Source organism: Podarcis erhardii, assembly GCF_964252035.2.
Source record: "Podarcis erhardii genome assembly, chromosome: 6".
In the NCBI taxonomy this organism is placed as follows: domain Eukaryota; kingdom Metazoa; phylum Chordata; class Lepidosauria; order Squamata; family Lacertidae; genus Podarcis; species Podarcis erhardii.
The window spans coordinates 31,192,941-31,217,772 of NC_138510.1; the positions used below are offsets into that span (position 1 = coordinate 31,192,941).

The following is a 24,832-nucleotide window of genomic DNA, read 5'->3' on the forward strand; positions in this document are numbered from 1 at the left end:
ATTAGCTCCTGTAAAAATTGGATAGCGCAATTTTTATAACAGCCAGTCCCTCTAGGGATGTTGATCAGGGTGGCCCAGTTTCTGCTGAGATTCCTTCAAAGCTGTGGATCAGATTGCACCCTCTGTCCACATCTCAGGATGTGCTCAGTCACAAGCCTTCCACACCAACCTTGCCAAGGTAAAGCCCAACTGCTGTGGGCATGGAGACATGTTGCTGATTGGAGCATTATTGGCAAAGGGGCCGCTGCAAGTTTTCTCTTGCCTGGGGGCAAGAGCTGCTACTTGCTAATGACAAAGTGTCTCAGGATCCATAAACTCCAATACTCAAGAAATATCCAGCACAGTTATTTACAGAGTAAGACAAACTTTTAAGAATATACAAATAATTAAAAGGCATTTTTGTCAAAATGGGGGGTGGGGGGTGGGAATCACAATCCAAAAAGTAGAAGATTCTTTTTAAAAAAGGAGTTCCCAATGAAAATGCTAAAAACCATCTCAAAAGGAAGTATTTACACCAGGAGTTAGCAAGCATGTTTTAACCCCCACTCCCTGCCCACCCCATTTTACAAACTCATGCAAGGAATAGAAAGGGGCTGCCCCAGAAAATCCTGCCCAGCCCTGAGCCGGACAGCTGCCAGTGTCTGCTTTGCATTTCTGCTCTATTGATGAGAATAGACCCAGCTTCTGCCCAGCTCTGCATGTGGAAGATAGCAAGAGCAAGGCAGACCATCTCCGTTCCCCTGGCACAGTAAGGCGCTTGGTGGCGACGGCACAGCCTAGTTGCTACAAGCTCTGCGTTTGCTAGTGGTAACTGAAACACTCACACAGTTCGATGGAGACAGAGAACAAGGCCACAGATGTGATATTTGCATGGATCTTGCTGGCCTGCCAAAACGAAGCAGCTCAGCCACCTAGGAACAGGCTGCAGCAGCTCACAGGAATCAATGCTAAATCGGCTGTGCTGAATAAGTAACCTTCTGAGCCCACAGCCCTGAGAGTGAATAATGTGAGTCCCACATTATTGGGGGTGGGGGGGGCTATAATGTGCTTGTTGCAGCTCCTGCCTGAGTCCATTCCTTGTATATTTTGCCCCATTGTCTTTCATTAGCTGCACGCTATTTTGATTTTGACTTGCAGTGCTTACCAAGAGTAAATCCTTATGTCACTTTAAATGTGCTTGCCTACAGAAGCAGTAATGCCTTGGGATTCAGATTCCTTGCAATTTCGTCTCAAAGGGAATGTGGAAGGCCCTTGCACTTTTGCAAGTGAATGCCGTTCAAGTAATGCAGGAACTGGCTTCAAGAAAATCCTATACCTGGCAATGTGGTGCTGGCCCTTTTTTCCCTTTGCTCTGCCAAGGCAGTGTTAGCAGCCTGTCTGTTAAGCCAAGCAAGTATATCCAGGCAATTACCAGCATACAGGTTCTTAGGCTGGGAATGTCTGGCCACATTCCACAGAGTTGCTTCCAGCCTCCTCCAGGCCCCTGAAATAATTTTTCACCAGCTCCATATTAGACGTCAGGGCTGATTTTCTCCCCTGAGAATGAGCTAAGTATCCCCGTGAAACACAATCAGCAGATCCACAGACTGTCATACAAGGACAGTGCCCCCGGCTTTGCACCTGCAATCTCATAATCCAATAGATATTTTTATTTTAGCTCATCTTCTGCCTGCCTCACCTAGCTCCCTGCTCCCAAATTTAGAGAATAGCAGTATTTAAAGAAACTCCTTCGGAGATCAAGGATTTAAAGTTACATTGGTTTCTCTGTCCCTTGGCCAGTGCTCAACATAGCCTGTTGCTGCATCAAAACAGGAAGCAGAGAGATGCTTTCAATGAGCCTTTGCCAGGATTTAGTTTAACATCACTAGCTAATACATTCTGAAGGTGCCCAAAGCACAGGAAAAAAGTATACTAAACTGATCAACTGGCTGCAGGGAAGACCAAAGCTTCTGTTATGTAGCCCTGATGTTGTTTTGCTTTTCCTGCTTTTAAGGCAAACCAAACAGAGACATCTTGGAGAGCAACGCTATGGGGAGTGAAACTGTTATGTCTCCCTTCGGCTGCAATCCTATGTGCGCGTCTTTGAAAGCAAGCACAAAGAACTCAGGTAGATGAAGTTGCAGGTCCCCCTGAAGCATCTCTGTTGCTAAAAATAGCAACATGGGGTAGAATTCAATACAGCACAATGGAGGCCACTCCATCAGCACAAGCATTTATTGCCTGACAGAATGATCTCCGTTTTCCTCCCATCGTACACTGCACTGACCTTGCAGAGCAGATCTGGAGGAAGGCATGGGGGGAAGGGGGAGAAGAGCAGGGAGAAGCCCCAATGTGCTAGTGGGAGTCCTTGCACTGGCTTCCGGTGGCGGAATGGGCTAGCTGAATCCGACCCACGGACCTTTAATAATAAACATAATAGACATGCACTTCAGGACAAGGAAGGCTGTAGGAGGATCGGGTGCCCATCACTTGATGAGAAAGCAAGCAGTAGTTTTCTGTAGAGTAAGAGGCACTCAAGACATGATTCCCAGAGGAATCATTCATTCCTCAAATACCATTTTATGAACGGCTTCTTGGTCTCTTTCAGCTAATGTTTTTGTAAAGAAACAATAGAGCTTACAATTGAAGAAGATTCAGTGGAAGGATGAAGGCAGATTGACCACGATGTGTTAGTGATAAGTGAGCTGCAAATATTTGAGACCAATCAATCAGAAATATGCCTCGTTGGGGATGGAGAGAGATTGCAACAGCAAAACCTCTCAGTTCTAGCTTATATGAGGGCCACTCTAGTCCTTAAAGCAAGGATGTGCATGAAAATATATAAGAAATGGGATGAGTGGTCTTAGTTAATTCTGAGGAGCAGAGGATAAGGGGCTGAGCTGGATCTCCAGGTGCCAGGGTGAAGTCACCCTGTTCTGCCCAGACCTTTGCCCCTCTCCATGCCTTGGAGAAGCAGAATAATAGTAGGCAAAAATAAGCAAATATAGTCAGCAGAATTTATTCACTGCAAAATTCAGCTTAGCTTGGTGCAGAATTTAGAAGGGAAAAAAATTAGCACAAAGTACACCAAGCCATTATGGTCTCTTCAGTTGTAAACATGTCAAAAGTTTACAAAAAATAAAATAAACAATATTTTTCCTGTTTTGCAAGTTATTTTAAATAATATGATGTCACAGACATTTACATTGCTGCATTACTAATTAGCTACATAATGAATTGAACTTCTGAATTTTATCACACATATGACAAAAACCTAAAACTCAAATTAAAAATACAAATTAAAAATTATGACTTGCAAGGTATCAATTGAAAGTCAGCCAAAATGCATGCAGGTTTCAGAATATTTGTTTTTTTAAAAAATGTTGCCTGCTTGCAAAGATTTGTGGGTTTAAGAAGCTTCATGTTCATTTCAGCTTTCCAAGCCTCTTTTTTAATATCACCGATAGAGGTGGCTGTGATAATCTTCCCTGCAGACTATAAGGATGACCTGCTGTTTTATAATAATAATAACAACAAAAAACTGACCCACTGAGCTTCTGATATGGATCAGTCAGGTTCTACTGCACCTCTAAAGAATATTCCTCCCAAATCCTCTCTGAAGGCTGATGTATATTTTTAAACAAAAACTAAAAGCCACATAGTACACAGCCCTTCCATGTGATTATACCACTTCACGAGTGGGTGACGTGGCTTGTTTAAACAATTGCTCACATCATGTGTCCTGTCTGTGGAAAGCAGACATGTCAGAGGTAGAGTGTGTTCTAGCTGATTATTCTGCCTGACATTCAAGTTTTCTACCGGCAGGGAGATTTGAGTTGCTTTTTCTCTTTTACATGGACAACCACTCTAACTTCTGATCCCCCAGTTGCATTCTCAAGTGGTACAGTTCCTGAAGAGCCAGCTCTCTTTGGAAGGGTACTTCCAAGGAAGCAAGGGCTTGCTCTTGCATATTGTCCTACCTTTCAGATCACATCCCTGCAGAAGTGTTGCAATACACACAAATCTGTGCTACTGAATCTGGAGGTGGGGAGAAGCAAAACCTGCCTGCTCCCCAAATCCCTCAGCAAAGCAGAAGAGTCAATGAAAAGAGAGATCCTTTGCTGGAGCCCTGAAAGTTGTTTGTATGAGCAGATAATGCAATACACCGGATGCTGAAGGATCCCCATTAATACCTTTTCTCTAGAACAGGGTTGACTCACAGGAACTAGCAACCATCAAAATATTTAGTAGAGCACTGGCAGCAACCATTGGAGAGTGTGACATAGGAGAAGCTCTGCCCTGAGATATGCAGCAGGCACACAACCCCCTGCCTCCCGTGGAACTTGGAATGTTCTGCAGCACTGAAAAGATGGTACCTCTTCTACCCATTCACTGTCTCATCTGTATTTTCATTCTATGGGCTCTGTGCTTGTTCACCCCTGCACTCAAGCAATTTCCTCTCTGTTAAACTATTCTTACAGAGGCAAGTTGATCACAAAGGGTTTTGAGATTTCCAGTTGAAAAACAAGCAACAACAAATTACAGAAGCAACTCTCCTTAGGAATAGCTACAGATACCCACTGTGTGGGGTGGGGAGAAATGGAATTGTAGACATGGAGGACTCAGCATACTCTTTCTGTGAACTCCTGGTGCTCAACTGCACCGCAGCAGCCAAGCACAGAGGCTGATACAAAGCAACAATTGTTCTGAGCCATGGAGATGGCATCAGAGGCCTGAAGAAGAAAAGGTCTAGGTCTACTGATGCATTTCAGTAATCATGGGAAGCTTTATGCACGTGGACAGGAAGGCAACACAGACCATGCTTGCACGGCTCTTTCCCACAGGTCAGGTGCAGGAGAACTGGTAGTGCAAAACTGTACTCTTGTTTTATCAAGAGTGTCAGCACTCTGAATAGACCATACTGTGCACCACAGTGCAGGCTGGGTGCATGGCCCAGTGCTGGTATTGTATGCTGGGCACACCTGGGGTAAACTATCCATGCAAATATGGTTGCAGAGCAAATCCAGGGCTTTTCCAATCTACTTGTACACAACGGCCCGGAGCACTTATGCTATGGTGGCATGTCCTGGTGGCAATTTTGCTAGCACCCTTCCCCCGCCCTCTTTCTCTGTACACCATATTGAATGCCTCGTTCTGGGGAAATCCTATAGTACAGCTGTTCTGAGAGGAGTTCTTAAGGCTTTGAAACCAGCTGTCTAGTGTTTCCTGAAGGACTGCTGTTTTCCTTCCCCACCCCTAGACCAAGGCAGGGAGGGCCAAGCAGCTTTGTTGATACTGCACTCCCTAATCCCTCACTGTGATGCCTTTTTCACAAAGAAGAGAGATGCATCTCCTCAAACTGGCGACACACACACACTCTCTCTCTCTCTCACACACACACACCCGATGCCATGGAAACAGCACAGACTGCTTCACGAGACTCTGGCAACGTCCAGCTCTTGTAGGTCATGTTCCCACTGAGAGGGGGGAGGGACAGAAAGGTTTCCAGTGACCAAGAAACCACACCTCTAGCAAGACTCTCCCACTCTATCCCCTGCCCACGTAGCACAGCCTCTGTGCTGCCGGTATCCCTGTTGAGCTAAGGTGAGACAGGAGATGCATGGTGTCACCCTGGGTATCTAAGAGCAGAGCCCCTCATCTGCAGCTGGCTCAGAAGTAGCCAGTCCCAGAGGTGCCGGAGGGACTGGCAGTTCCAGCGCATAGGTTGCTCTTCCATCAGCACGGCAGCAAGCGCAGCCCTCTCACTCACTCAGAGGCCCTGCTTTCTCTTCTACCCGGCTGCCATCAGAAGGGTGCAGCTTGCACCTGGAAGGGGAGTGGCGGACAGCTGAGCGTGACGGCCGAGCAAAACAGGAAGTCAGCGACTGGGAGCTGCAATCACAGGCCATGTCCTGCAAAGAGAGACAGAAGGAAAGGGTAGCATGTGAAAAAGGATGGGCAACTTGAGATCTGTCGCAGCGCGGCGGTTAAAGGACCTTGTTCAAATCTTGCCCCAGCAAGAAACTGCCTACATGGCCTTGTTAAGGTATACCATTATGCTCTGACCCATCCCCTGCAACAAATCTGCAATATGGAGATGATAATGCAGTAGGACTTCACAGGGATGATATGAAGATAATGTATTTGAAGCATGATGGATAGCTGAAATGTATCATTAAAAGCCTAGCAACAGGTGAAGTGCTGTTTTTAACTAAATAGTTTAGGACCAGGTTATTGCCTTCTCCCACACGTACCTGCTTAGAGTTCCTCCTCAGAATGAAGTGAGGCAGGTAATTACCAGGGAGAGGGCCTTTTTGGTAGTGGCACCCTAGTTATGGAACAGGGAGGTTTGCCTGGTGCCACCCTTGTGGATTTTTCTGGAGCAAGACATTTCTGATTACCTATGCCTTGTGCAAGCTGGGCTGACACAGCCCAACCCTCTGGAACATGGCACACACAGGAAGAGGAGAGAGCAGGGAAGTTCCATTGCACAGCTAAAACTTGTTGAGGTAGCAGAACTGTTTAGCCATATGAATGCATTGCAAGAAAGGTTCCTGGCTTAGGTGCAACTTGATTTCCAAGTCTGCTTCATTTCATGATGTCTGTGACCTTTTAGATTACAATTCAGTCGAGGAGATTTGTATCATCTGCCTACATATTAATGCAAAAACAAACTGCAAGAAACCAGGGCAAGCAATTCAAGGGTGAGATTCACCTAAGGAGTCCTGTCAGCGTTAAGTCCTGAGCAAGGGATTCTGCTTGTGCAATTGGGCTTCCCTCCCTTATCCCATGATGCCCCCAGAATTTGGGGGTGGGATCAGAACCCCCAGAACAGCACACAAGGAAGGAGAGGAGGGATTGTTCTGCCTGGCAAGCTGCAATGCTTGCAGTGGTAGGACATTCCATCCAATAAGCTACTCATGATCTGCAAATAGGAAGCTATAGTGTCAAAAAGGTGCGGATAGTTAACAACACCCTCGGTCTCACACTAAAAACAGGGTGTGTCCCCAATGGGTCCACTTGCCAAACCTGACCCCTTGTCTCTTTAAGTGTTTAGTGGTGGCCAAAGCAATATACGATGGCGGTAGTTGACATCCTTGCTTCTGGCCCTTGAAGTTTGCAGTGGATAGGAGATAATGCTATGCTACATTTCAGCTCACAGAAGGGCTGAAGGTAGGGGCAGGTTAGCGGTGGAGAACCTTTTGGCTGGAACAACTGATGTAAATTATACCTTTGTACAGCAGGCTAGTTTCTATACACATACACATCATCCTCTATCCAGGCAGCCAAAAGGGGTAATCAGAGTTCAGATACTTTTTAACCAGGCAGAAACACTTGGGGTGTGAAGAAGGGTCAGCAAGGGGTATATTCTGGTTCTGAGAGCCAGGTAGAGAGATTTGGTCCCCAGGCCTGAAGTCTCCCACCCCTGTTTTAAAGCAAGCAAGCACTACCTCATTGGCAATAATAGCAGAGATGATGTCTGGCTCCTTTAAGGCTCTGTCCTTGCCACCTTGGCCTGGGATGGACAGCTTTGGTTCCTCGCTGCAGCTCTGCTTCAAGGGCTTTTTGTCAAGGACCTTGGGGGTGTTTTCAGACTGCTGGAGCACAACTGAGGAGGAATGCTCCGGCTTCTTGCTGCTGCTGCTGCTGTCTCCTCCTACCAGGTCTTTTTTCTCTGGAGCCAAAGTGGGGCTCTGAGTTCTGCCACACACATTCCGGAAAAACTCCTGCACTATCCCGTACTTAGGAGTTTCTGGCTTGGCTTTGCTTTCCTGGCATCCTGGCTTCCAGATGGACTCTGTGCTCCCAGAATGTTCCACAACATTGAACAAGCTGGACAGGCCATCGTTAATGTTGCTGAGAACTGGGCTGTCTCTAGTGGTGGTGGAACGAGCCCAGGCTGAGCCATTCTGTTTAGTCTGATGGAGGTTCCACAGGCTTCGGTCCTTGGAGTTGTCCAGCTTAGAAGATGATCTTCTTTGGAGTTTTGGAGAGCCGTACTTGGGGGAGCAACAGGGCCGTTCGATCCTGGAGTGGACTTTGTCCAGAGAGGTCGAGATCTGCTTGCTGCGAACGGATATAAGGGAGGAGCTTCGTGGGGACCAGCTCTTGCTGCTGTGTATGCTGCCCCTGGGCATGTCTGTCTGCAGACCGATGCTGACAGACTGGGTAGTCTGGGTACCAACACTGGCCAATCCCACTGTCTGGCTGGAAGTGCTCTTAACCTTTCTCTCCAGGGAGCTGGAGCGGATAGCTTGCCGGACACAGTTGGTGATCTCCTTCATGTCATCGCTCATGTTGCCGGAGATCTCAAGGTCATGCAGGGAAGGCGGAAATCTGGGCACAGGGGCCACAGCTTTCTCGCTAACAGTACTGCTGTCAAGTAGCTCTCGGTGCTGCTTGGAGAAGTTGCACAGCCACCGGCTGTACATGTTTTCGGAGCTGTCCGATTCTTCCTTAGGCTTGGCCATGGTGAACAGGAAGCCAGGCTCAACCATTATCTTCCCGTCTCTCTTGTGTACTAGGGGCGATTCCAACCTACGTACCACCGGTGGGCTATAATATATGCGGATCCCAGTCTTGTCGGGAGCAGTGTAGCTTCTCTGCACGTGTTTCTGGGCCTGATCCTGCACAGAGAAGCTGCTTGTCTGGGTGAAGTTGCATGACGAGACATCCAGCTTCTCTGTGGTCAGGCTCTCTGGCGTGGGCTGCTCACTATTCAGATAGGCACAGTTATTGGGGGCAAACCCTGCAGGGTCCTTCAAAGTGTCAGGCAACACCTGTGTAGGTGGAGAGCCCTTTTTGCTGCGGACGTTGTCTGTGATGACGGGACTGGTTTTGCCAGGAAGATAAGGAGAACAATCAAGCAAACTTTCAAATTCAGACATTGAGGAGACTGACTTGGTCCTGGATAGAAAAGAGAAGGGAGCAAGGACATTTATTAGGGAAGGTGTCTTATTTCTACCTCCAGGCTCTGTCCTTCCTAAGTAGAAGCTTTTTCCTGGTCGGGCTATATCTACTTTCCTGCTTCATGGTTCCTACACAGATGATGGCCAATTCTCCTATTATTTTCCAAGTCATCTCTTAAGATGACCAAGAAAACAAGAAAAATAGGATGGAAGGCATGCCTTCAATAATGTCAGAATGGACAGAAGACAGATGGATGCCTGCAGACCTGCCTTTCAAATTTTGCATTCCAAACTTCCATTTGGACATTCTGACATTACAAAGGCTAATGTCTTCTGCCATTCCCCACTATCTCCATTATCCCCTAAGTTATGAGTAGGGTAAATAATGTTGGGAAATGACGCCCAGATCAATAATTAATGTGTAGGAAAATGGTTGTTTGTGCCTATTGTGGCAAGATGGGCGCATGGGTGGAAATTTACTACAGCCTGACCTTTTGGCAGGGCAGGCTGTGCTGGGCATGATGAGCGCGTGAACACCTCATGCTAGACTAATGATTGGTCCACATAGTATAGCCTGGTGATGGGGTGACATCCATGTATGGTATTGTCTTTATCTGCCGGGTTAATACAATGTTGTAAGTTTTTTACTGTTCAATAATAAATATTGGGCTCCAGCAGCCCTTGAGCGAGTTAGGCTCTTTCAATCCATCCTGGCGTGAGACTGATTATTTCTGATGACGAGCAGGCCCTCGTCATTTGGTGCCCCGTGTGGCTAACTTCGGACTCCACGTTGTTTCTCATCGTCCAGCGCTCACCTCGCCCGGCCAGGGCTTCAGACGCGTCTTTCATCCACTCCGGATCCCAGTGAGTGCTCCCTTTCCTTCTGCCGTTATGGGGCAGTCTCTTTCGGCCTGCTCATCATCAGAAATAATCAGTCTCACGCCAGGATGGATTGAAAGAGCCTAACTCGCTCAAGGGCTGCTGGAGCCCAACATTTATTATTGAACAGTAAAAAACTTACAACATTGTATCAACCCGGCAGATAAAGACAATACCATACATGGATGTCACCCCATCACCAGGCTATACTATGTGGACCAATCATTAGTCTAGCATGAGGTGTTCACGCGCTCATCATGCCCAGCACAGCCTGCCCTGCCAAAAGGTCAGGCTGTAGTAAATTTCCACCCATGCGCCCATCTTGCCACAATAGGCACAAACAACCATTTTCCTACATTAATGCATGTGCAGAAAAGGCTAAAACAGAAGTGAGAGTAACTGTGGTCATTGCATTCACATTAATGCTACCTAATCCAGTTTCTCTCTCTCACACACACACACTTACATGGAGTGTGATTCTTTGCAGAGTTTTAGTCCTAGGCTCTTATTGCCTCTGAGTGTCGTGACTTCACACAGAGAGAGCACTTCTCTTGCAGTAGAATTGCTGTGAAGCTCAACAGAAGGTCCCACTTCCCACTCCAGTATTGTCCAATACAGTGTGAAAAGGGAAACAACTCATTTTGCACTAAGAATCTCCCAAAAGAATCTAGGGGTACTCTTTTGCTCAGGCTCACTAGGAATTTTTGCTTGCATTTTACAGATTTTTTTTCTAAATCAGGAATGTGGAACCTGTGGCTCTCCAAATATCCCTGGCCTACAGTGCCCTTCATCCCTGACCAGCGTTCAAAATTCCCATTGTTCTAGGAACAGTTTGTGATAGGGAATTTCATATAGTGTGAGTAGTTTCTGAGCTCTGGGTGCAATACTGCACTTGAGATTTCAAATGAAAACTGCAGAGTGGTAGGAAAGGAGGACCTTTTTCTGCCTCCCAACTTCCAGCCACTCTCTGAAGACTAGAGAAGGGACTCTCATAAGAATATCAGGGGGGCGGGCAGGGGAAGTATGGCTTTGGTGTTGTTGTTTTTTGCAGTCTTCAAATGAGGCCTAGACCATGTGAAAAACGAACATAAGGTTTTAGTTGCAGTTCATTCATTTTCAGCTTTGTACTCTTGTTATAAAAAAGCACACCTAGACACTCCATTGTGGTGCCTATAACCTATGTTTAAGGTGCCATTTAGCTCCTAGCTTTCATATCTCTGTTTCTAGCACTGTCCCCGACCAGTAACCTTGCTGACTGGGGCTGATGGGCATTGGGAGCCTAACAACATCTGGGTGGCCACAGAATCCCTACCCCTGTCCTAAATAATCACCTACAGGGAACACAAAGAAGACAGGTGGGGGGAAATAATAGCATACAGTTATTAAAAGGCAATACCATTATTAAGGTAACATGTTTTGTGTTTTCAACAAGGGAGTAGAATAAAAGCATGATAAGAAATATGAGCATGCACACCATTTAGTTCTGTCCCTGAAAGATGCAATGAGGGTCAAATAGTTCCATGGTAATGTGCATTATGTATATTTACACTTGCTGAAGGCAGAGGTATGTAAGCTGGTAAATTATACAGATAGGCTCACATGCAAACAACCAAGCAGTCTATATTTTCCGCCCTAATGTGGCATCAGGTATTGCCAGCTACCAATTTTGCACAGAGAAGGAAAACACATGTTACCGCACCCCATGGCCTCAATGTGCTTTCCTCACCAATCGTTAAGCTTGAGTATGGCTAGAGGAGCCGGCTGACTGTTTTCCAGATGGTGAAGAGTTGAAGGAAGAAGCAAAACTTAGAAGCTGCACACATCTCACCTTTTTAAGTTGCTTCCTTTCATGTCTGTTTCGGAAACAGTTTCTTTGTCAGTGATTTTCTCATTGAGAGTCTGAAAGGAACATTAGAGAGGCCTTTTATCATCAGTAGTGCCTTGCAACATCATGGCAGGCCTAGAGAAGCTTAGCTAAAGAGGGCAGAGGGGTCAGCTTCCCAGAGGAATGTAAGGCTTCACTTTGCACTTAAGCAGCAAAAAAGGGTTCTGTGGGGATTTCCCCTAAATTTCAGAATTCAGTGAGATGTCAAGAGCTCAGTCAAAATGCTCATTGCTCTAGGTCATGGGTAAGACAAACTAAGGCCCAGGGGCCGGATCCAGCCCAACCGCCTTCTTAATCCAGCCCATGGACGGTCCGGGAATCAGCGTGTTTTTACATGAGTAGAATGTGTCCTTTTATTTAAAATGCATCTCTGGGTTATTTGTGGGGCATAGGAATTCATTTTTATTTATTTTGCAAAATATATTCTGGCCCCCCACAAGGTCTGAGGGACAGTGGACTGGCCCCCTGCTGAAAAAGTTTGCTGACCCCTGCTCTAGGTGTTACAGTTTTCATAGAAATGCACTTCAAAGTTAGCTGAAATCTGAAGTCCTATTAAGAGATCAAAAATAGCAATCATGACCAAGGCTAGGATATTTTAATGCATGCAGGTAAATTCAACAGATGCAGCATTCCTCAGCACAAAGGTGCAGAGATGGAAATAGCTGACCCTGTTGAATTTCTGTCTGTCACACAGCCCCTCTCAGGAAACACATTCCTAATATCCTCACCATAAGTAATAAGAGACATGTAACCTATTTAGTGAATGCCTTGCTGAACCAGGAGGAGGTATAGCTAACCCTGTGTCCGAAGAAGAAGAAGGAGGAGTTTGGATTTGATATCCTGCTTTATCACTACCTGAAGGAGTCTCAAAGCGGCTAACATTCTCCTTTCCGTTCCTCCCCCACAACAAACACTCTGTGAGGTGAGTGAGGCTGAGAGACTTCAAAGAAGTGTGACTAGCCCAAGGTCACCCAGCAGCTGCATGTGGAGGAGCAGAGACGCGAACCCGGTTCCCCAGATTACGAGACTACCGCTCTTAACCACTACACCACACAGCCAACCATAGGCATCTGGAATGCTCACAAGTATCAAATGTGATCATTCCCTTATAATTTGTCCCCAGCATAATTCTACAGCTTCAATTCACCTTTCTGGGGCAAGGTTTTAGTTCACACCCAACACATGTCATCTCTGCCTGAATTTTACAGGTTAGGACAAAGCCGTTCCTGTCCAGCTTACCTCTTTCCAGCTACTGCCATGCTTCTCCATTTCAGAGTTTTTCAAAGCCCAGAGGTCAGCTCCCTTCTGCAGCTGAAAGACAAAGCAATTCTAGTGCTGGGCCTGCACATGAGCCAATTTGTCCTCTATGTGGCATTGCAGTGGACAATAGCCTTTTTTTGTTGTTGTTGTTCAGTTTCTAATGAGTGCACTGCAAAGTTCAGCCCCTGCAGGGACATCCCACTGGCATCACAGTACTCAGGGGATATTGGGTGTTCCTTGCAGCACCCACATATTTCTGGCAGAGACACTGTTTCAAAAAATCAATCACTAATAGAGAAACCGGAGCTTGGGGGCAGATGTGTTGCTTAGGATCCATTTTGACAGAGGGTCAGGCTGGGGATGAGTCAATGAAACATTAACTGCTGGCAAAGGAATGTGTTCAGTGTGCCACTGGGGGACAGACAGATCTATTCCACCATTGCAGATCACGCAAAATCTACAGGGGAGATGATAGAGGGTCTCGAGTTTTATTTAGGTGCCTCATTTGTAGCCAACTGAAGTCCAAAACACACATGCATCTACAGTAACATAGCTGGTTCACAATTCATGAACCCTGATTTCTCTGCATGGTTTCGGGTGGGATGTGTGGTGGTGGAGGGAAGGCGGGGCTTTTGTGTCTTTAACAGCTGTGAGGCAGGCAGAAATGCAACAGGTCAAGCCTCTTCTAGTCTGGAAATTATGGGGAAAGCTTAATATGTTGACACTCTGGCTGCCAGTCAGCTTATTAATTGTGTGTGGATCCTGATTTATCTTTGGGCCCTGTACCCCATCTGCAAAAGAGGAGATAAAATTGCATATAATGCCAAGTGCAGTCAGATTATATGCAAATTTATCCTCTTATATAAGTTTGTGTCGAATTTTAGTCCTACTCAGCATCACCCAGTCGAATTTTGTTGGAACCTGGAACCAGAAAATCATGTTGGCAGCTCTGCACAAGAGGGGGTTATGTGTACCCCGCTGGCATGTGTGCTGCATGCAAGCACATGCATGTATTCATGGGAACAAGGAAGCCTAGGGGATCGGCATTTGTTGGCCAGCATCATTATCCTGATTCATATTATTATTATGCTTTTATCCTGCCCTTCCTCCATGATGCTCAGAAAGCATACAGAGCTGTCCTTCTCTCAAACACCTTGAGAAATAGGCTAGTGATGGTGATTGGCTTGGAAGTCACCCAGGGAGTTCCATGGCTGGGCAGGGATTTAAATCAAGGACTGGAATCGACCACAACACTCTGCATCTATACCCACACTTATGCTCATGCAGGGACATCCATTGCTGCCAGCCTATATTGATTCTGCTAAGGGAATGCACATTATATTCACACTTGCTGAAATACTTGCTGAGACTTTGGAGGGCAAGTTGCACCCACAAAATGCATTCCGTTCTCACCTGATTTATTTTGTTCTGCAGCTCCTTCACTTGCTGCTCTGCCTGCTGCCGTTCATCCTTGAATCGGTCCAGGAGCTCCAGCTTCTCCTGGTCCCAGTTCTTCTCGCTGATCTGCAGCTGCTTGGTCAGGTCCATGACGGCGCTGTACGACTCAGCCAGGAGGTGCTGGTGCTCCTCCCTCTCCCTCTTCAGAGCTGTCTTCCAGTCAGAGAGCGCTCGCTCTGTCAAGCCTTTCCCAGGCTTGGATTCCAGCTGTGTGGGACAAAGGGAGTGGCTGTGTCAAGGAACCCAATTAAATCAAAGGCCGCAGCTTCCTTGCCTTTGTCTAAGATTGGTTATGGGAGACTGTTTGGCTTGCTGTGCTGGAAAGGTGGACAGGTTCAAAGGAATATATTCATGGCAGAATTACTGGTTAGGAATTGGAGCACTTCATATCCTTTCTCCAAAGCAGCCAATATTTAACACAGTCAGAACAAGGTATGTCAAAGTAACTAAAAACTTGGTTATGTTCCCCTTTTTCCATTTGGCAAAAATCAGACTTGGGCCACATTCACACCATACATATAAAGCACTATGATGCCACTTTAAACACTCATGGCTTCCCACAAACAATTCTGGGAACTGTAGTTTGTTAGAGGTGCTGGGAATTGTTAGGGGACCCCTATTCCCCTCACAGAGCTACAGTTCTCAGTGTGCATAAGCAAGCAATCCCTCTTCACAGGGAACTCTGGGAACTGTATCTTTATTTTAGGGAAGTGTGGTGGGGAAGAAACAGGCAGTGGAGGAAAGGAGATCAGGGCAGCAGGCAACCATGGTGCTGACAAGTTGGGGCAATCCACGGCTACATTTGACAGCTCTGTGTAGCCAGAATCAGGAGACTGGCCAGCCCCATGATCTCCAGCTTCATCTTTGACAGCCTCCTGGACTGCACAGCTAGCTATCAATTGCAGCCAGAGACTGTGTAGCTGGCCAACCCCATGATCTCCATTCGGATTGTTCTCATTCAAGCAGTGGTTCTTGCATTTCTGAGCACTGCTGCTTTAAATAATTACCTATTTCTAGCAGGAATTAATACTAACAAGCATGAGTCTGGGACCCAATGAGAGAGCTATAAAGGTCAGCTTTTTAGATGTTGCACATCATTACTCTGCTTGCAGGAGTATGAACTGGGCTTCAGCCCTTTTTATGGAAGGAGTTACTTTACGGAGCAAAATACTCAGTTTTCTCAAGGATCAGCACATAGCTAATGCAGCAGCCAGCTGTCTGGAAACAGGGAGATAATAGACAAGGTTCCATAACATCAAGAAATGGTTCCCATAACAAATGAAGATCAAGGCCAGAGAGCTGTTGGAGAAATAGTTTGTTCCCATAACATACTAACCATAAACTGTCACAAACAGAAAGCAAATTATGATAGTCCCCTTTTGAATATGATAGATTAATTGCTATTGCTGATGCAGAAGAAATAGAGAATAGTGTATAACGAGCTTAAAAAAATGTTTAAGTATAACTTTATGAAAAATACAGAAGCTTTTCTACTAGGTAGGGATAACGGACACAGGTATAGCAAGAGAAGATCAGAAAATATTCCTCTATGCCACAGGAGCGGCAAGGATCCTAACTGCTAAAAACTGGAAAAAAGAAACTGTGCCAACAAAAAAGGAATGGCAAGATAAACTGTTAGAGTATATTGAACTGGCCAGATTAACAGGCAATTAGAGATCACACTAGACAAGAGTTTCAAAAGGCATGAGGGAAATGCAGAGAATACTTCACAAAACAGTGCCCTAAAATACATAACTGGACTTGTTTTGATTAATGTCTGCAGGAGACTTTGTGGATATTTAAGTTATAATTAGAATAATTATTCATAAAGGAAACAATTCATAAGTAGTAAATAAGGAGGCCAGATACAGGATAAAGGAAGTCTTTTATTTGTTTGTTTGTATTGTTGTATGTTATGCTCACTGTATGTTATGTTCATGTTTAATGAGGGTGGATTTGTGTATTGGGGGTGGGGGGTCTGTGGTATGTTGTATATAAAATTCCAATAAAAATGAAGCTCACCGGAGAAGAAATAGAGGATAGTGTTAAATCCTATTAGAGCTTCTTATTTGCTTGATGTTTTGGGAGACACTGCAAAGGCCGATAATACTTCCAGGACTCTAGATGTCTCTGGAAATACCTATGGTCTCTGGAGGACTCACCAGTTACAGTGCTAAATCCTACTGAAAACCTCCATGAATTAGCTCCCTCATTTATCTGTATGTAACAGTGACCATGAGGATGATTACCACACTCCTTCAATTCCACTTAAAACATTGTGCAAAAGAGACTGCTGCTTCTGAAGTGTGGTGCGTTAATAATGGCAGTAAAACATTTCTATAGTGGTAAACATCTCCATAGGTAATATGCTTTTCAGAGGAAAAAAGGAGGAAGAAACAAGAAATCAGAAATTATTTACGGAACAGAATAGCTCACAGCAACCGTGGAATCTTTAGATGAAACATGCTACTCAAACATACTGATATCAATTAGGACATGGCTAGTACAAGGTCGTTTCATTTGTGGATCTAAATATATTCAATAAAAGCCACGCTGCCCAGCAAACTGCAAAAGCCATGCTGCCCAGCAAACTGCAATTTCTGAAAGGGGAAGCATGAACTATAGCAAGGAAGAGCCAGCATCAAGGGACTTCCAAAGCAGACACAGAGACAAATGCCTTGGGAATGATTGGCTCAACAGTGCAATCAATTCCCTTCTGAGCAGGCCAGGCCACCAAATCATGATGCTCAGCAAGTGAGCTCTTGTAATCAGCTTACAAACAGAATACCAGTGTTGTGGTCACCCAGGAGTCAGAGACTCTCCAACAGTCTTTCCTTGTATATGATGGACAGAAGGTGAGTCAGCAGCCTCTGCCAAAACTGCTTTCGGGTGTCCAGTAACAAGCTAACTGCATGCTGATGCCAAGGAAGTTGGTTACATAACTGCTGTCTGGGAGATTAGCATTAAGGGCAATGAGAATCCTTGGGGTTAACACTTTGCATACTACCCATTGTGCCAGCTGTGTGAGATCAGAGGCAAGCACTACGTTACTAGGTGTGGAAGTTAAATGCACGCCCCAACAAAATAAAGACCACAGCACTGCACTTCCAGAGAACAGCAAGCTCATTCTAGGAGCCCCCTTTCTCAGGCCCGCAGGCACTTGACAGCTCAGACAGCTGAATAGGAAATGATTATTCTAATCAGATAATAATTGGACATGTTTCCTGCATTTATGCATAGCAGCAGTTCAGTGCAGATGCCATTCTGGGTGAGTAAACAGATAATGGGCATCTGGGGGAATCCATGGAAGATCTAATAATGGCATCTCCAGAGCAAAGTACCAGCAAGTGGGTTATTACTTGAGACTTCATTATTATAACCCTAATGTGTCTTCATGCAGCTGCTGAAATGAGGCTGTAATAAAAAGAAAGTAGCATCAATTTACAAGGGCTCAACCACGAGCTGCTACCTCATTGTATAAGTAAGTGGAGAGATTATGACAATGAAGGACTAAGGCGTCAGCAGCTCTATTCCTTATCCCCACCCCCACCCACCACTTGCCTATTCAACGGCAGAACAAGGGTGCAGAGGAGCCACACTAGGAACAAGAAATGCTCCTGGATTTGCAGAATGACCGTACGCAGTGATATCTTGGTTACAGCACTACTTTTATCTTCTAATGCTATGCTGGAAAACCTGTGGCTCTCCTGGACAATGTTGTGCCTGGACAATGGAAAGGAATGGTAGTAGCTGAAATCCAACATCTGGAGGGCCATACATTCCCCATCTCTGTTCTAAGGACTCACCCAGGCAGCAGTTTCTACATTTCTTGGGCACTTTTTCTGCCCTAGAATAATACCATGCTTAGCATAGGGAGTCAGCTGTGCACACTGTACAACCTGAGCTCCTATTGAAAGTGCATCCTGTCCAATGCCAGTGCAAGACGAAGTGTTCCACATAGCTCTTTTGCAGGGGGACAGCATTCCCAAGGCTCTGCATCAATTCCATTTGGACATGCCCTAGAAAACTATTCTAGTAGGTGCAGTATCTGTTTTATCACAACATTTATCAATTGTCTGGGTACACTGAATTTGTTTCTGGTAACTGCAGCTTATTTGCCAACTTATAGTCCATTAACAAACTTTGCTATCTGGGTGAAAAGCCAAATACATGAGTAGAGGGCTCAGGCGGTGCAGTCTAAACACTTTTATGTGCTTGCAAAAATTACCTCCTCCTCCTCCCTGCCCAAATTCCTCAAACTACTCAATGTGTAGCATGTGAATTGCTAGCAACCTAAAAAGCAAGAATCTCCCAGAAGCAGAAGCTGACATGTGTTCACTACATATAAGGCTACCTGGGGAAGAAGTGGGTCAGATTTGTTAGGCTGGGGGAAAACTGGGAGCCCGCTGCCTGCTCTCCTCCAATACAATAAGAGTCTATGTCTGTTTTCTTCTCTGAGGAAGTTGTGGCAGGTCTCTACTTGTATTTGTTCGGCTAATACTTCAAATAGATAAGCTGTGCATTATCTCTGATCTGTGTGAACATTTATTCATGCAAGCCATCAACTTGTAATTTGTTGTGGTTGCATTTTTTGTAAGTGTACATTTTTAATGCTGTGTCTTAGATTGTTGTATGCCAGCCTGAGGGGGAATTATGATTAGTAATACTAGTACCCCAGAAAGTTCCCAATCAGAGATTGATCAAGACCTTCAATTAGTCAGCCATGCTGGTGAGAAGGAAATCCCAGCTCATGGCTGCTCCTCCTTCTATGTCATGATGAGAGAGTAAGGTTCTTTGGTATTAGTGCACAAATAAGAATAGATTCAGCCTCAGTTTAACAACTGCATCTCATTCCATGTTGGGGGGGGGCATGGAATGAGTTTGGCAATGAAAATATACAAATCTATAATTTGAATAGGAGTGTGCGTGTGTGATATTTTGGCAAGGCCTGCCCATCAAGGCCTATAGAATTGACTCTTGTTTGGATTGTTCACTGCTGTTCCATGAGCCTTACACTTCCTTAGTAATGTAACTCAAATGTGCTTGCTAGGCTTTGTTGGAAGGGGTGAATCACACCTATAGTAATATCTCCTGCTCAGGAGCATGTTCCACTTCTCTCAGTGCTGCAAACCACAAGTTTCTCAGTTCAGCTTGACCAGAGCAATCAGTATTGATCCCTACAACCCTGAACAAGGACAAAATTTCTATCAATTGCCTCTGAACAAACCTATTTCCCCAAAGACCCTGGGTAAGGTACACATAATGCTGCGTATCTTTCCTTTCATCTCAGTCAAAGCAGGGAGGGAGGGGAATCAATAAAATGCATGAATAAAGCCAGCTTCAATTGCTGCCATTAAGATTCTGGTGATGTTAGTAATAGAAGCTAAAATAGAAACAGCTTAAGAGCTGCACCCAAATTCTTCATGTGGTGCTGATCACTTGGCTGGCTATAAGATGAGTATTTATAGACAAGAGCGATTGATGCTGGAAGGCAAGGTGGGGCCAAGCATGTGCCTTCCTTAAGGGGAAAGCCCACACAGCAGATATTTCTACGACAATGGAATGGCCCTTTGCCCACCTAAGAAGACAGATCATCAATAACAAGCCGAGTCATCACCAGGAATCTTGTGAGATCAATTATCTTGATGCAAGCTTTGAGTATATTCCAAAAGGCAACTAAAAGTGGAAATGGTTGGTTTGAAGACAAGGAATACACCCAGCATGCCTATCCTTTTAACTCAGTGGTTCCACCACTTTCTTCCCCATGAACCATTTGAAAAATGCTGAGTCTTGGCAGACCACTTAATGATTATTCTGCCTTCTATAGCAATTGTGATGCACAGTGCTAAATGCTATATGATATTTAATTGTATTTTTGTTGCTTCTTTTTATATATTGAATTCAAATCGTAATGCAATAAAATGCAATATAAGAAATGAAAGAAGTGCTGAATATACAATTAAAAATCTGTATGAATTATCATTTATTTATTCAATTTATATCTCCTCCTTCCTCCCAAAGGAGCCTGGCCAACAATATTTAATGCAATGGATGTGTTGTCTCTTGTCTTCAACCACAAATCCATAGACCTAAGTGAAACTCACAGACCACTGGTGGTTTACAGGCCACAGGTCGGACTGCAGCCTCTGGAATCAGTTTCAAGACTGGCAGTGTGTTTTGTAGATTATGGTCCTCCCCCCCCCCATCTTGAAGCAGAGAATGTGTCATTCTTCTAGCATTTCAAAGTAAGCAGCACACTAAGATAACCATATAGCACCATTATACCGAAGTGTTGCAGGGAGGAAGATAAAGTGTCTTCTGTTGGAGCATTTCCTTTCCACATTTTATGTTAACCTGAATGATCCACTTAATCTGTGTTCACTGAAAGCAGAGTATCCTATCATTTTGACTTCACACTTCACTTCTCACCTGACTATTTTGCATCAACGGTATTCTTAAATTTGGGCTGCTTTTATCCTCCAGTTCCCTTGGAATCCACAGTAAGACAGTAAGACAGAAGAGCTGTTTGAAGGAAGAGTCACTCGAAAACCAGCTACGGAAGAGGATTCACACTTGCTCCAGCTGACTAAGAGCAACAAAACAGGAAGTGGGGGGGGGTTAGGGGGAGGGACAAAGGCTCACTGGAACTCCCAGGTCCATCCAGGCAGGACACATGAGTTGCTTTTTTCCTTAAGATTGGGCCTAGCTCAGACGTGTCAGATCTTGTTCAGAAATTAAGCATTTGAACATTCTTTTCAACAGAATTTTGGAACTCTCTCTTTAAAAACATTAGCGCAGGATAGCAACATAAGGACAAAAGCAAACAGGGGCTTTGGAAAAAGGAACCAGAGGATCACATCCAATGGTTGCATTTAGGCTTTGCTGGAGGACTTTAGGAGATTACCAAGCCCCAAACTCAACAACAGGTTGTTATTTTTTTAAAAAAAAATATCAAGGTTTTGTTTCCCCCTTTGCAGAAAGATTCATGGGATTTCTCTCACATTCTACTAGAAAGGTACCAGATTTAAAGCAGGAGAGAACAGAATGGCACTGTTCTTATGAGGACAGAGTCCTTGCCAGTGCTGTTCTGCATCTATGGGTAAAAAACCGGAAGTGTTATATGCACAGCAAGATATGAATTTGTGCTTGGGTTGAGTTATTTCTGGGTGACGGAAGTGGAAGGGGAGATGACTCAACCCTTCTCCAAGACTGATGATGTTACTGTTGATTTTAGCCACAAAACCAGCCAGGAGGCAGACACATTCTTCTCACTTCCGTCCTTCCAAGCTCCCTCCAGCTCAACACACATGTTATTTAGAAAGCTGCTGAATAAGCAACTCAAAGCATTAATGCTGGGCATGCACCTACATGAATGTGAATACCCTTGAGACAGAAGATGTGCTCTGTGATGTCAGGGTGACAGATCTCCAGACATCAACTCCAGACATCAACTCCAAGGCACATTAAAGAAAAAGGTTCTTCGATGTGGAGAGGTAGCTGTCATACTATCAAAATATTGATGTGTTGGTGTTTTCCTATCCCAGAGGGGAAATCTTGTCCAGCTTACGGACACGGAGTTCAGGAACAACCAGAACACAAGAAAGCAGAAACAGAGCAGCGAAAGTGCAGAAGAGAAGGAGAGAGCCTCCTGCCTCCTCCCTTCATTCTTACTGACAGACCACTGGACCTCTGGTAGCAAAGAGGGGGCGTGAGAAATAAGGGCCCTAGAGCAATGCCCTTGTACACTTTTCTTCTGAAGAATAATTCTTATAACAACTAGAGTGGACAGCTGGCAATGCCACATGCTCCCAGAGTAATTATATGACCCTTAACCTGCCTAACAGATCAGGGTTTAAAAGACAAACACACTGGGGATAGTGGCATTACTAGGGCCCAACTCACATAAGCCAAAGCTGCTATACTGTATATGTTGTTGCCAAACTGCCCCAAGGGTGCAATTATGTGCTGAATGCAATGTGCGACCCAGCGCATACCTGGATACAAATGCAACTTCCAGTACCTGTTGTCATGACAACTTGAAAAAGTGCCACCAAGATCATGAAAAATAGCTAGCAGCGCAGTGCTGTTCATGCGCTACATCTGCCGTGCGGTTATAGGAATGTGCACACATGAGAACAACACAGGTTACACTCTATGGACAACCCCTCGGCTGTATGGAACAGACCACTGTATTAACAGGAGGGACGGAGGGAAGAGGACAAAGGATGCCCAGATGCTGCCGTGCTGCTTATTAGCAGACAGACTCTTCTTAGTTGATGCGGAGGCAGCCTAGGAAAGCCACAGGATCTGCTAAGGAAATCCTCCTTGTGAGTCAGCTGTGTGTGTAGAGGCATAATGCCAGAGGCAAGGTTTGCAGCTGCTTCTTCGTACATATCTGGAGGCTCCCTCGTGCATCAACCAAGAAATGAGAACATATGGAAGGAAAGCCCGTGGGCTGGCTTGCAGCCTCCTCTGAAGGGAGCTCTTGGTCAGAAGCACTGTCACTCAGCCATTTCTGCAGCAGGCTCCCACACAGCTACAGTCAGGAAGCTTGAGTTTTATTACCTTTTTGCAAGAACACACTCTAGGGCAGAGTGCCAGATTATGTTAGTCCTGGCTGACAAAAAGGCTTTTCTTGCATAACATACTAGATATAGCAGAAAGGAAAAATATATAAATACAAAAGCAGCAGAACACCCTGATCCATTTCTCGACCCATCTCATGTACGTACCACCTAGATACAACACTGTCCTCCCAGTGGTTCCATTGGGATAACAATGGAGTATGAAAATGGTTCATAATTGGGTCTCCAAAACAATGGATCTTTTTTGTTAGCCAAGCCCAATTCCAAATCACAAGCTGGGGGACCCATTCCCACTTTATCAAAACATGCCCTGAGTTTGAGTATTCCACCTCACCGTAAAGCATCACTTATTTCACTCCTGATGGCCCCAAAATCATCAGAAATGACTGAAGATCTCAATACAGTGACAGACCTCTCATGCAACAGGCTGATCTAAACATAATGCCAAAGGATGGCATAATTGGGCTTGTGTGCTTCCTCATTCATTTATGAACCCCTGATGGCCCCCTTCACTCTTGGTCAGACATGCCATTGTTTCCTGTTACATACAAATTGGCAAACTATGGTTTGCGCTTGCCCACCCCTCGCCAAACCTAAATGAAGCCCATGTTTTGAAGCATGCACGATAACACAGAGAATGTGAGCTGCTGCCTGTTTAGAGTGAAGATAAACTTTATGCAGTTTGAGAGAGTAAAAATGTGATGCTTAGATATCTGACCTGTGCGATGAGACACTTGAGCTCAGTTCTCTCCATTTCCCAGGTCGCCTTAGCCTTGGCAAACTGTTGCTGCAGCTCGTTCATGCCTCTTCTCTCTTCGCGCAACTCCGTGCACAGCTCCTTCAAGGTCACCTTCATGTCTGATAGGGTCTTGATATACTCATTGGCCTGCTAGAAATTCAAAAAATGCATAATAAAGTATGACTGCCATACACACACCACGTTCTAGACAATGGCCATCACTTTTCAGAATCCTTATGCAGTCAAAAAGAAAGGGGGTTTGAAGGAGAAGCATGCACTCTGAACTAAAGGCAGGGAGAATAAGAGAATCGTAGAGCTGGAAGGAACACCAAGGGTCATCTAGTCTAACCCCCTCCAAGACAGCCTGTGTGTGTTCGTGTGTAATAGTTAGGGTGCTGGACTACGACTGGAGAAACCCAAGTTCAAATCCACACTCAACATTCTGAAGGGCCAATCACAATCTCTCTGCCCAACCTGTTTGGCAGGATTGCTATTAAAAAAAGTAGTGGGAGGGGGCCTGCTATGATTAGCTCCTTGGGGGAAGGGTCAGATATAAATGATAGTGAAGTGAAAGTAATAAATGCAATAAGGAAGCTCATTAACTGATTTTTTTAAAAACAAACAAACCTGAATTTAAACTATGCCACTTTTCTCAGAGTTGGGAGTTCATGGGAAAAGTAGTTTAGTCTGATAATCAGTTTAGGGTGAGCAAAAGCAGACATCTGTGCCCTGCCCAGCCTCAAAGTACTTCTCTGTGGTTTGTGGGGATTGGTTAAAAAGCAGGAGAAAAAAGCAGCCCAAGTTAAACTGACCTGAGTAACAAAGTAGTTACTGAATCAGTGGCCAGAAAAATACTGGTGAAAAACATCTTCCCTGGATAGGTGATCTAATGACTATCTAAGACTTTTTGCACACATGGGCATTGGCAGGAATTTTTCTGGGAGGGAGTGGGGCAAAAGTAAATACTCCAAACAAAACACAGTGAACATCAGAGAACAGTTCTATCATTTATGGTGGCTGAAGAGTGTGGCACAGTCTGGACAGACATGTCTTCTGAGCAACTTGTACTCCAGCTTTACCCCTCCGTTGCTTCTCAGTGGGTACCACTGCTGTCCATCTAAGGGTTATTTCCCTTCAC

At 45.0% G+C, this 24,832-nt stretch overlaps 1 protein-coding gene across 4 annotated transcripts in view; it reads right to left on the bottom strand.

Moving 5' to 3' along the window:
• Nucleotides 1–2,982: 2,982 nt before the first annotated feature.
• MTCL2 (microtubule crosslinking factor 2) overlaps nucleotides 2,983–24,832 on the bottom strand; it is an 85,454-nt gene continuing 63,604 nt past the window's right edge. For 2 of the 4 annotated variants that reach the window (XM_081864718.1, XM_081864717.1), the window contains exons 10-15: nucleotides 23,674–23,844; nucleotides 14,326–14,577; nucleotides 12,892–12,963; nucleotides 11,596–11,666; nucleotides 7,431–8,886; nucleotides 2,983–5,891 (exon numbers count right to left, since the gene is read on the bottom strand). In XM_081864718.1, the coding sequence (XP_081720844.1) occupies nucleotides 5,742–5,891; nucleotides 7,431–8,886; nucleotides 11,596–11,666; nucleotides 12,892–12,963; nucleotides 14,326–14,577; nucleotides 23,674–23,844 (2,172 nt within the window). In that variant the 3' untranslated portion in view covers nucleotides 2,983–5,741. The remainder of the gene's footprint in view (nucleotides 5,892–7,430; nucleotides 8,887–11,595; nucleotides 11,667–12,891; nucleotides 12,964–14,325; nucleotides 14,578–23,673; nucleotides 23,845–24,832) is intronic. The other 2 variants (XM_081864719.1, XM_081864720.1) reach the window with 2 other exon arrangements.